General features: G+C 47.1%; 1 protein-coding gene across 1 annotated transcript in view; it reads right to left on the bottom strand.

Annotated features, from left to right (window-relative positions):
- POLE (DNA polymerase epsilon, catalytic subunit) overlaps positions 1-12465 on the bottom strand; it is a 57169-nt gene that overhangs the window by 37804 nt on the left and 6900 nt on the right. The window contains exons 7-20 of the mRNA XM_055550113.1: positions 11736-11877; positions 11540-11620; positions 10717-10824; positions 10281-10391; positions 9934-10019; positions 9640-9759; positions 7677-7809; positions 7471-7584; positions 7151-7363; positions 6782-6889; positions 2439-2567; positions 2261-2363; positions 2029-2175; positions 1523-1668 (exon numbers count right to left, since the gene is read on the bottom strand). Of these exons, the coding sequence (XP_055406088.1) occupies positions 1523-1668; positions 2029-2175; positions 2261-2363; positions 2439-2567; positions 6782-6889; positions 7151-7363; positions 7471-7584; positions 7677-7809; positions 9640-9759; positions 9934-10019; positions 10281-10391; positions 10717-10824; positions 11540-11620; positions 11736-11877 (1741 nt within the window). The remainder of the gene's footprint in view (positions 1-1522; positions 1669-2028; positions 2176-2260; positions 2364-2438; positions 2568-6781; positions 6890-7150; positions 7364-7470; positions 7585-7676; positions 7810-9639; positions 9760-9933; positions 10020-10280; positions 10392-10716; positions 10825-11539; positions 11621-11735; positions 11878-12465) is intronic.

Genomic DNA, 12465 nt, shown 5'->3' with positions numbered 1-12465 from the left:
ACTGGCAGCTTCCATGACGTGAATGGCCGTCCAGAAGTGTCCCAGGACAAGGAGTCAGGCCCGTCTGTGTCTTATTAACTTAGGGGAACAACAGCTACTCAGGAGGTCCCTAGTAAAAGTGACTGATAAAGAAATGCAGGGAAGGCCATAAATATCTCAGTAACTTTCCCATCCAATGTGAGAAGAAAAATTTTTTTTCAAGTTTGGAATTTAAAGAACAACAACAACAAAAAAAACCCCACAAGATATTTACTGAGTGCCTACTATGTGCCAGGCACTGTTAGATTCTAAAAAATAAAATGGACAGTCACAACACTGTCAACACTCATCTGATGAGGAAGACAGATGGACACGTAACTCAACAGTTTAATTAAGATAAACTGAGGCAGTAGGACGATTCCTCTAAAGATTAAAAATACAATTACCATATGATTCAGCAATTCCACTTCTGTGTATATACCCAAAAGAACTAAAAGTAGGATCTTAAAGAGATGTCTGCACACCCATGTTCACAGCAGAATTATTCAAAATATCTAAAACATGGAAGCAACCCAACTATCCATCGATGGGTGAATGGATAAACAAAATGTCCATATAATGGAGTATTATTCAGCCTTAAAAAGGAAATTCTGATACATGCTACCACGAATGAACCTTGAGGGCATTAGGCTAAGAGAAATAACCTAGTCACAAAAGGACAAATACTGTATAAATCCACTTACATGAGGTTTCCAGGCTCACAGTCCACAGAAACCAGAATAGAGGATCATTGTTAAGGGAGTGCAGTGTTTCAGTGTTGCAAGATAAAGAGTTCTGGAGATGGGTGGTAATAATAATTGCAATGTAAATGTACTTAATGCCACTGATCTGTACACTTAAAAATGTTAAATTTCATGTTGTACATATTTACCATAATAAAAATTTAAGTTAACAATGATAATAACAAAGCCTGATGATGACAGTCTATCAGGGAAGTTCAGGATGTGAAGAATGAGTCTAGCAGTGAAGGAAGGTCTCAGAAAAAAACTCGATATGCTTAAATATAAAACAATTACCTGCTGATATTACAACTGAGGTATTGTTGTGTATTTCCCTAATCCTACTGGTAAAACATGTCAGTAAACACACTCCCCTCACTCCCCCGGTCAGAGGCTGGCAGAGTAAAGGGCCACATGTGTACAGTGCTCGCCCTCAGTCTCTGCTGCTCCCTCCCTGCTGCGGGCAAACGCAGCTCAGACCCAGGAAAACTTATGCCCAGCATAACTTATGGCCAGGAAAACATGGCCAGCCCAGCTGCAGTTTGCTGATCACTGCTCTAAATAATTATTTTAAAAGCAATCATTCAGAATAGCTTCGAGGCCCCAGGCCCTTAATTCTTCAAAGTTAAAAACAACTGCATGTTTATTGTCCGAGTGCATGCACTGGGCTCAGAGACTGGGAGTAACACATCGAGACAGTGGTGAGCAAGGATTTTCACCTCAGAAACTAGATCCTGCTCCAACCTCACAAAGGTCAGGCTCACCTTGTGGAGACCTTTGAACTCATAGCGCCTGTCCCGAAAAGCGCGTACAGTGTCCACATAGAAGGAGTTCTCCCGCTGGCAGATGGTGGTGAGACGCTCTTCCACCTTGGTCACGTGGATTTTCTTGTATGCCTTCCGGCAGTAATCTGAAGCACAATTGAGAATGGCGGGCACATGAGACTCCACACAGGGGACAGGCCTCCTGGACACAGCCAAAGAAAGCTAGACAATGGATGCCAACAAACATGGGGTTTTTTTGGTTAACTCAAAGGAGCAGAAAACTCAGAAAGACAAGTTCCTAATCAATCACATCAAAGGGCAGCCCTGTATGAACAGACCAAATACACAGACTATAGGGAGGAGGGTTTGGGAGCCAGAAACTTGCAGAAGGATAAATGACAAAAGGAAGCCTATAGGACGAACTAATTCACAGTGGTCTCATCTACTTCAACAACTGGTTCGACTGACCTCAAGGTGTGACACACCAACATGGCCCAACTGCTCACCTGCCAGCCTCCGCTTCTCATATTTAGCCTGCTCCTCACGGGACAGCTCGTGAAAGGCCCGGGCTGGGCCCTCGGGGGTCAAGGGAGGGAACTTCTCTGACTCCAGTTGGTGCTGGATCCGATGATACTCACTGCGACTGGCTGGCACTAGAAGGAGTGATGGGAAGAGAGGATGTGACAGAGACCCGCCCACCCGCTTCCTGCTGAGCAGCCCCCCAGGGCCGACACTCACTGAACTCTCCCCTCCACTGCCAGGCCATCTTCCTCTGGCAGTTCGCTCCAGGCTTGTTGAAGTCACAGGCTGCACAGGTGGCCTCGTCCACCATGGCAGAGGGCTGTGAGGGGACAGGAAGACAGCAATTAGGGTTTAGGCAGAAAGAGCTTGATTCTGATATGAGAATGTGTCTCACCTGCAGGCGATTTGTCAAGATGATGTTGGGGTACATGGCCCCCACGTCCAGGTGGTAGATGAGGGGACACTCAATTCGGTTAGGAACATCTTTCAGGGAGGTGAGCTTGGTCTTAATCTGATCACACACCTACAGAGAAAGTGGAGAGAAGTGAAGGCTGGTGACCAAGATGGAAACTGGAGATTGTACAGAGTAACAGAGAAAACACCATGGGTCCCAAATGGACGACAGACGACAGGCACCAACACACAAGACCCTGGAGGTACAGGACAGAGCACCGCAGCATGGGAAACAGCAGACTCCACCCCAAGAGAACTCTGGGGTTGGGAGAGAAATGTGTAATATGTGGCCTCATATGGCACAGCCCGTCTGCTAGCAAGTAGGGGGACCTGCTAGATTACCAACAGCCACACTTCCTGGGTGCCCCGAGTGCCCCTACAGTGCAGGCAAGTGACACACCATCAACGTCCCTGCAATTCCTCATCTGACATATGAGAAGCTTCAAGTTAGTATGGACCCTCTGAGGGTCCTCTGAGACCAAACATCACGCTCTCAACTGTGATACTAGATGGTTTCCAGCATTACTTTATAAACCAATGAATCAACTTGTTTCCAGCCAAGGCTCTTAGCTCAAAAACCCTCTTGACACCAAACACATGGAAATCCTAAATGAAATAAGAAAACTATCCGTGTAAATGCAGATGTGATCTTCTAAGTTATCCCCAAAGAACAAATGTGATGAGAAGACTCAACATCAGAGCAGTGAGTTGACTCAATGGTGTCTGGCAGAGGCTGGGCCCTGTGTGGGATCCCCAAGACCACCCCTAGATTTGGTGACTCACAGGGGAAAGACAGAGCTCAATGAGCAAAGGGCAAAGGCACTTGGGGGAAAGTCGGGAGGAGCCCAGGTTCAAGCTGGGATGAGCTTCATTCTTCCAGCAACAAGCTGTGATAACACATGAGAAGTGCTGTGAAAAGCACTGTCCCCCAGGGAAGCTCATGGAGACCCAGTGCCCAGAGTTCTTACGGGGGGCTGCTCACGTAGGCAACTCTGCCTGCCTGGACCAAAACCCAGACTCCAGGAAGGAAAGTGGGCGCTTAACACAAACCACACTGTTTGCACAAACAACCTGAGCACAAGTGAGTGAGCCATTCTTATTAGAGGAAGGTGAGAAACCTCCTGAAGTCCAAGTTCCTGGACACTGGCTAAGGGCAGCCATGCAGCAGGCCTTTCTGAGGTTTGCGGCCTCAGGCCTGTGCCGTGAGCTCTTTAACTCACATTTCTCATGCTGCCTTAAGGAGGGGCAGGCTACACACAACAAAAGGGAGACAAAATGCAGAGCCCCAAATAAAGGCAGGACTCTCAAAAGCTGCCTCCATAAAAGAATAAACTACAAAAAGTCTGCTCACCATGTCTATTTTGGACTCTGGGCAAAGAAAGCATTTTCCCTGAGCGTGTATCATAACAGGCACTAACAGGTCTCCACTGGGACTCTTCAGCCAAGGAACCAGGTAAGAAGGGGCATCGGGCCCATATTGCTTTTGGGGAACCAGGAAGAAACTGTCAAACTACCAACGGTCCTCCTGCTGAAGAAGAGTGCAGATTCCAAAATTGCAGAGCGACAGGACTTCCCTAGATGTCCAGTGGTTAAGACTCTGTGCTTCCAATGCAGGGGGTGGTGCACGTTCGATTCCTGATTAGGGAACTAAGCTTCCACAGGCCACATGGCACATCCAGAAAATGTCTCAAAATTGTAAAGCATGGGGAAAAAAAAAAACCCTACCATGACTGACAGCAGACACAGTGGGAGGAGAACCCTAAGAACATCAGAGAATAAACCTCCTGGAGTAAACATGGTAAAATAAGGCTAAAGATAAGTGAATAGACAAAATCTAAAACACAGGATGAGAAACAAGGACCTACTGTATAGCACAGAGAATTACATTCAGTCCTTGTAATAACCTATAATGTGAAAGAATCTGAAAAAGAATACATGTGTACACACACACACACACGGGCTTCCCTGGTGGTTCTTGAATTCACCTGCCAATTCAGGAGACACAAGAAATACTTCCTGATCCCTGGGTCAGGAAGATCCCCTGGAGAAGGAAACGGCAACCCAACTCCAATATTCTTGCCTGGGAAATCTCATGGACAGAGGAACTGGGCAGGGTACAAGTCCATGGGGTGTGAAGAGTCGGACATGACTTAGTGACTAATTTCCCTGGTGGCCCAGTGGTTAGGACTCTGTGCTTCACTGTAGGGGGTACGCATTTGATTCCTGCTTAGGGAACTAAGATCCTGCAAGCTATGTGGCACAGCCAGAAAAAGGGGGAAAAAAAAATATATATGTGTGTATTTTAAAAATCTGAATCACTTTGCTGTATACATGAAACATTATAAATCAGTATACTTCAATAAAAAGTTTTTAAAAATAAAACACAGGAAGAGAAAGTTCACTATAAAGAAAGAAATAAAGCACATTTGAAAAAGAACCAATAGAGAGCTTCTAGAAATAAAAATATTGTCCTAAAACACAAAAACAGTCACTGAAACTAAAAAAGGCTAAACAGGCTTCTGATAGTCATATACTTTTATTTTCTCTCCCAAATGTAACACCTAAATCAGAACATTAGATATGTACTTATTTGATAAGTTCAAGTTGTCCAAAACTTATGCAACAACAAGAAATACATTAAAACTTGAGGATTACTGTACTTAGGAGTTATTCTGAGAAAAATTGGCTTTAAAAAAAACACCTTTAGATCTGGGGTCAGCAAACCTCTGTGAAGGACCAGATAATAAATATTTCAGGTTTTGTGGCTACAGTCTACTTTTTATTTTAAAATATTTTAAAAATATGAAAACCATTCTTAGCTTGCTGACTGTACAAAAACAGCCCTTCTGTACTATAGCTTGCCAACCTCTGGACATTCAAAGTATAGATTGGAAAACATTTAAATTACACAAAAATCAACCAGAAGAAAAAAGGAGTATCTATCAAGTAGAACAGGAAATACCAGAAAGATAATACTTACTGTTTCTAACTGAATTCTAAGCAAACGAACCATGTGGAGAATAATTCCCCCATCCTTCTCTGTGCTAGGGCATGCTCTGAAATGCTGCTCGGAGAGGGACGATGAGATGACAGTAGTGGGAAGGCTGGGATGACGGACTGACACCTGGACAGGCCAGACACCGCTGTGTGCCCCCAGCTGACACCTCCCACCAGCTATCACCACACTACTGCCAAGGCGGTCACTCAGGAACAAAAGGTGAACCTGCTACCCTTTCCCTAAAAACCCTAGGCCACCCTACAGAAAACAATTTCAGGGACTCTGGATGACCATCTGTCATCTAGAAAAAGCCCACGTTCAAATTCACTGTCTGGCGTCCCTCCAATTAGCATACCTTCAGCCCATTTCTCACTCATTTCATTGGTTCATAGACTTAAAAGTAGTATCTTTGGGGAATTCCTTGGCAGCCCAGTGGTTATGACTCAGAGCTCTCACTGCCAGGGGCCTGGGTCCAATCCCTGGTTGGGGAACTAAGATCCCACAGGCCTCACGCCAAGACCAAAAAAGCAGTATCTTTGTTTTGTTCAAGTTGCTCTTTAACTCCTATTTGTCACTCCAGCCTACACTCTCTTCTTCCCAAGTTGGTTCATGGAAAGTTCCCAAAGCATATGATAGCTGTAGCTGACAAGAGCTGCACAGAACTTTGTACTATGCAGAGCACGTACACATGTTCTTGTTTGAACTTTGCCTAGTGAATATGTTACATTTCTTGAAATCAATCCTAGAAGCAGGGCCTGATGGAGACCCAAAATGCGCCACATCCAAAGGAATAGGATCAGCAAAGCAGGCGGTGCCTGGTGCCTCTGGTCATGTGACACACTTTGCAAATGGCGCTCTCTGACTACTACGTGAAGGACTTTGCAGTTATGATATTCTACCCTGTAATTTACAGGAACTCCTATCATCATTTTTAAAGCCTATAGACAGAAAGAAAGAAAAGCCTCCAATGGTTCCTCGCCACCTACAAGACACAGTTGTATCTACCCTTCACTTGCCTTTCTCTCCCACATCAGTCCACCACTTTGTTCTGAAAGCCATCACCTCCTCTGTGAAATTCTCCTGTACACAAAGTCGAGTCCCTCACTGTGCCAATACACTGTCCTGTCCTAACTACATGGGACCAGGCCCCGTGTCCTGTCTCGGCAACCAAGTACTATCACACAGTAGGTGCACAATGAATAGGCCACTGAGAGAAGCCACTCTGCAAGGCAGGGCATGTAAACAGACTGTCCTCCCCACACCACTTCCCTGAGCCTGTGCATCACCTCTTGGAAGTTGATGACCTGCTCCATGGGCACCTTCTCCTCTTCCTCGATGGCGTGATGCATGGTTTTCTCCACCCGCTGCAGCAGGAAGTCAAAGGCAGCAGGATTCTAACACAAACAACCAAGAGAGGATGTGAGAAAGACAGGAAAAAGGTCCCACACCACGTAACCTACTTCAGGTGGGACTCTACCAAGAGAACACTCCAGAAGGAGTGGCACCCTAAAGGGCAGGCCGGACAAAGGACAGCTGGTGGGGGGGTCCATGGGTGAGAAGGGGGAGAGGGCTTTATTTCAGCCCTTGTGGCTGGGTCCCTCCTGGGTCCTCCCATAGCACTGGCGGGACAAGGCCCAGCCTCAGGAGCGACGCACCATCCGGAACCGGCAGGGGATGTCACTGCGGAACACGCCGGACTCCAGGGCTTCTACGTGGCCACCCACGTAGGTCTCAGCATCCAGCACGTGGCCGTCATCTGTCAGCTTGTTGAACTCCTGCTCCTGCTTGTTGGGGAAGATGATGTTGGCATGGAAGGCCTGCACCATTAGCAAGGCCTCGCACAGCGTCCCAGAGCCTTTCCGCAGCACCTATCGAGAAATACCAGGCTGTGAGCCAAATACAGAAATCAACGGCTGCACCCGCAATAGCTGCCTGGGACCACCCTGTCAGGCAGCGGGCCAGGAGAGGCACTGACCTCATCGGGCTCCATGGGGATGATGGTACACAGGGCGAATATAAACGGGTGGACATACTTCATGTACAGGTAGTATGTGGCCACTGCATCCGACACCGAGTAGGTCGCCAGAGTCTGAGGAGAGGACATCAGACCGTAAGGTCAATGAGGGGTCCAGAGGCCGCCACCCCCCAGGAGAAGGTGACTCAGCGAGGCAGCACACGTGCCTGGGGCTGCTCAGTGGCCATCCGGCACATGTCTTCAGGGTCCAGTTCCACTGGGTCGTAGCCCAGCTTGGCTTTGGCTGCCGCCTTGAGGTTGTGGCTGCCCACGGGCAGGTAACTGTCCCTCTTCACCCACCTGGAAAGGAGAAGAAAAGCAAAAGTCAGAGATAATTCTGAGACGAAGTCTAGGAACCTGTGAGATGTGGCAAAGCTGGACACTCAACAGGAAGATGCAGGGTCCTGACAGGTACCCCAAAAGATCACCAAGACCTCACGTGGTGCAGGCCCCTTGTGAAAAGCTTTCAGCTGGACCCAGTCAACTTCACAGAGAAACCCACAAACACAAGGAGACGACACAGCCGGTCCTCCAGTCCTTGCGAGGCCTTCCTCTCACCCTCACGGAGAAATACAAAGGGGACCAGGCAGGAAGCTGCTGTCTGATTCCTGCTGTAGATTCCTCCACAGCTTATTCACTACAGGTGCTGCCAGGCTCTGCCCTGCTCTCCCTGCCCCTCACACCCTGCTGTCAAACTCCCATCCTCTTCTTACACAATCCCTTCTGTATAAAAACACTCGAGGTCCCCTCGTGCCATCTCCACCTCTTCCTTCCTCACAACTCAGCCCCACGACAGACACCACTATATCTCTAGGACTTACAACTTCCTACTGGCAGCATCCAATCTCACCTTCTGTGGCCTCTCTGCCCTGTGGGCCGTCCTTCCCCTCAGAAACGCCCTGCTGAAGGATCCCCAGTATTGCTGCCTCCACTGAGGAACCCCACCTCTCTTTTACTCCTTTTACTTAAAAAAAAAAAAAAAAAAAAAAAAAAATTTATTTGACTGTGCAGGGTCTTAGCTGCAGCCATGAGGGATCTTTAATCTTCACTGTAGTATGAGGGATCTTTTTTAAAAAGCATTTTTCTCGTTGTACTGGGTCTTGGGTGCGGCGCATGGGCTTTCTCTAATTGTGGCGAGCAAGGGCTACTCTTCGTTGCAGTGGCTTCTCTTGCTATGGAGCATGGTCTCCAGGTCTGTGGGTGCAGTAGTTGTGGAGTATGGCCTTACTTGCCCCTTGGCATGTACAATCTTCCCAGAGCAGAGATCAAATCCATGTGGTTTGCATTGGCAGGAAGATTCTTAGCCACTGAAGTGCCAGGAAAGTCCCTATTTCTCTTCTTGAGAATCCATCAACTATCAAGTTTTTTGGTCTTATCACCGAGCCCCACAGTCTCCAGATCCTCCATGTGGATGGAGCTCCCAGGTCTGCTTTTATTCTGAACCTGAGCTCTGCCCTATTTCTCCAGGAGCCCAGACCAAGCCCTGAGAACCAGAATTTCCTAATGCCTCTTGCACCTGTCCCCATATCTATAGATCTCAAAGTCCTTGACTCTCAGATATCTCAAGACCAGCCCTCTCTTTACTCTTGTTCTTGTTGCAACCCGCCTGCCCCTTCAATCCACGCACCATAACACCAAGGGTAAGGAGAAAATTCATCAAGCTATAAATGTGTCAGTGGCTGCCCATGACCACCAAGATAAAACCAACCTCCTCACTGGGCACAGGAAGCCCAGGTGACCTTTCTCTCCAGCCTTCCTTCTCAGCACTCTGGGCCACCTCGCACACTTATCCTGAGTCTGGACACCCCAGCCTATCTGGACACCATGCTTGTTCTTGGTGACATGCTGTCCTTGGAGAGCCTGGCTGCCACATCCCAACCTAATGTGGGGAAGCCAAGGCCTCTCTGTGACCTCCCATAGCACCAGACCTCACTCTACCAGGTCTTTCTTTCTGGTCTGCTTTCTATACCCTGGGGACCAGCCAGCAGCCACTGTCCACAGGTGACAGGAGCTACTTCTTGGCAGCTTCTGTAAAGGCATGGAAAGGACCAGTGTGTATAAGGGAGTCTCACTTACAGAAAGCCCTCATGAGACACTGCGATAAGCCACCACGTGAGCTGCAGGGCCTACCTGAGACAGTCCATGTGGATACACTGGGGTGATTTGTACTCCCCCTGGCTGTCCTTCTGGAACCCTATCTCCTGGTACATGCTCAGTCCATGGACCGCTGCTCTGGCCTCCACAAACGGCCTAAGGACAAGAGGACGGAAAAGCACGTGGGACAGTGAGTCTCTAATTTCCACAGGGGCCGGGAAGACTGCCCCAGGGGACACCTCACACCATCTCCTCTTAAACAGGGTGAATAGCTCACCCGTGCTACCAAGCAGTGCTTCTCCTATCCCTCCCTTCCCTTTTCTGACTCACCAGTCAAAAAAGTCCCCATTATAGGTGACCATGATGGTGGGTTTGGCCTCCTGGATGTGTTCAAACCATCTTTGGATTAGATGAACCTGAATTTAACAAATTTTGGCAGTCAAAGGGTTACTTTACTCTTCCTCAAGTGATTTTAACACCTCTCCAAAGCTGAGGAGTAACAACTTCACATGACCCCTTTATTTCCATCCTAACCTTATGTGAACGAGGACCAACCAATGGGGATTGAGCCCAGCTGCTATTATGATTAAACAAATGCTGAGGTCTGAGAGGATCACCACGCCTGCCTCCTCTTCCTGTTCCCAAACATCAGGCACTTTCCCAAATGGCATCTCTACCTCATCAGGCTCATTGAAGACACAGAAGGGTCCTTCATATTCTGGCTTGGGGGTGAATTCGAAATCTTCTATATCCTCTGAGACAATCTCCCTGTTGGTGATGAGGTAGCCCTGGGAAGTTTATTAGCAGTCAGTGCAAGTTACAGAAACAAAGCCTAAGACACATCTCCCAGCCTGGAGATTTTTGTTACAAAACCTTTGCAGCAACTTGAAACACCATGGCTTTCCCAAAAAAGACAGGCTACTTCATCCTAAGACTTGCCTGGAGGGCAGAGAGTGGCTAGATGCCAGAATAGCTTGCTTGTTCACTTGTGTTAACTCCATTCTCTCATTAGTCACCAAACAAATACTAACCACGGGTGGACACTGTTCGGGTTTGGAGACCAGACTTGGTCCCATTCACAGAGAGCTCACATTCCAGAAGGCACCCACTCACCTGACCATCAATCATATAGGAAATCATCATAATCTGGTCGGTCTCAGCATCTGGAAACTTGAGGGGCAGTTTGGTTGTCTCAATGTCAAATGCTAAAACCACGGGGTCCTGAAGGGACAAAACATAGCATTAAGTTGGCCAAGAACCAAGCTGAGCTCTGGAGACCCTGGTGGTTCTCTTGACACCCATGACACCTCCACCTCTACTGCCAGTTACTAAAACCAAGAGTTGAGCTGCTGTGGGGAAAGGTCCAGGAAAAAGCAGGACAGGCATCTTGGGGTGGACTGATCTACCATGATAGTATGAAAACTTGAACATACAAGATATGGCTGGAGCCACTGTTCACAGGAAAACTCTAGAATTACAGAACACTTGAGTCTCAAGACACTTTAAAAATGAATCACCTCATTTTGACCTTTATGACAACTTTGACAGGAGACTGTGATATAGAACTGACAATCTCATTTTAAATGTGAGAAAACAGAGTACAGACTATCCCAAGATCACAAAGCTGTTCCTGAACCAGTTTTGAATCCATTTTTCAACATAACATGCTGAAACCATGCTCTTAACCATCAAAAATGGAAGCCAGAGCTTTCCCTCCAATGTTCTGATACAACCTAGCTCAAATATTGACAGCATGCGATGATATATATGTGCAAGGTCAGAAATGATTTAAAAAACCCCAATTATTTCAAAATTCTTTTAAGAAAGTATTTGAGGAAAAAGAAGCAAACCAATCTCAAAATCAAATTCACCTTTTACCCTTCTTGCCAGAAACAACTGGAAAGTTTAGGATGGAGGAAATGCAAGCAGTACTTACAGGTCGTTCAACGAGGTCATCGCGGCGGGCAATTTCCACTGGAAAGGCACTTCCTCGGTACCGGACATTGTACCAGTGAGCCTGAAGGACATGTGGTGCATTAACCAAAGACTTCTACACCTGTCCAGGGAAGTCTACTCTATGGATCTATCCTTCAGTATCACCTCCTGGCTGTCAGTAGCAACAGCCCACTCACCACGTGGATCTTCAGGTCGATGGAGAGACGGATATGGTAAGGCACATCATACTCTCTCATGTCCACAATGTTGTCCAACTGGTCGGCAATCTTCTTAGAGGTTTCCTCTTCATCAATAATTACACTGCCCCCTTGCAGAACACTGCAAAATAAAGAGAGCCGCTTTTTCAACTATACTCTGCTAGGGACTGAAGCGGGGAAAGGCCAGAGTCCAAACAACGTAAACACAAAGGTTTACAAGGTGGCTGAGATGATCAGGACAGGCCCTTCTTAAGGAATGACCTTGGTTGGATGACCCCCATCTGACCAAGAAGTTCAGTACACTTAGGACATGCATTTTATTGGATGTAAGTTCCACCCCAATTAAAAGAGCAAAGAAGAAAGGAGACTATTACTCGAAAGGCATGTCTACAGACGTGACCCACTTTCACTGAGGTTATTTCTTCATCAAGAAAACAAAGATGACAGGAACAGGCCCACCCAGCACAAGCGTCATAAGGTAACATGCTCACAAGCTCTTAGCACGGTGAAGTGACTGGTAAACAGTAACTATTTCTGCATCATAATTACTCTTACCATATCTATGTGGGAATCACTGTCACTAGAATATTCACTGCAATATTAGTCCACTAAGCTTCCAAATACTGAATGGACTAGCAAGGGGAAAAAAAAAGGCAGTGAGTTTTAGAGAAGGCTCAGGCCTCTGGGGACTCAGTCTCCAGATACAACT

Source organism: Bubalus kerabau, chromosome 16, assembly GCF_029407905.1.
Source record: "Bubalus kerabau isolate K-KA32 ecotype Philippines breed swamp buffalo chromosome 16, PCC_UOA_SB_1v2, whole genome shotgun sequence".
NCBI lineage: Eukaryota > Metazoa > Chordata > Mammalia > Artiodactyla > Bovidae > Bubalus > Bubalus kerabau.
This window is presented reverse-complemented; position numbering and strand designations above follow the sequence as displayed.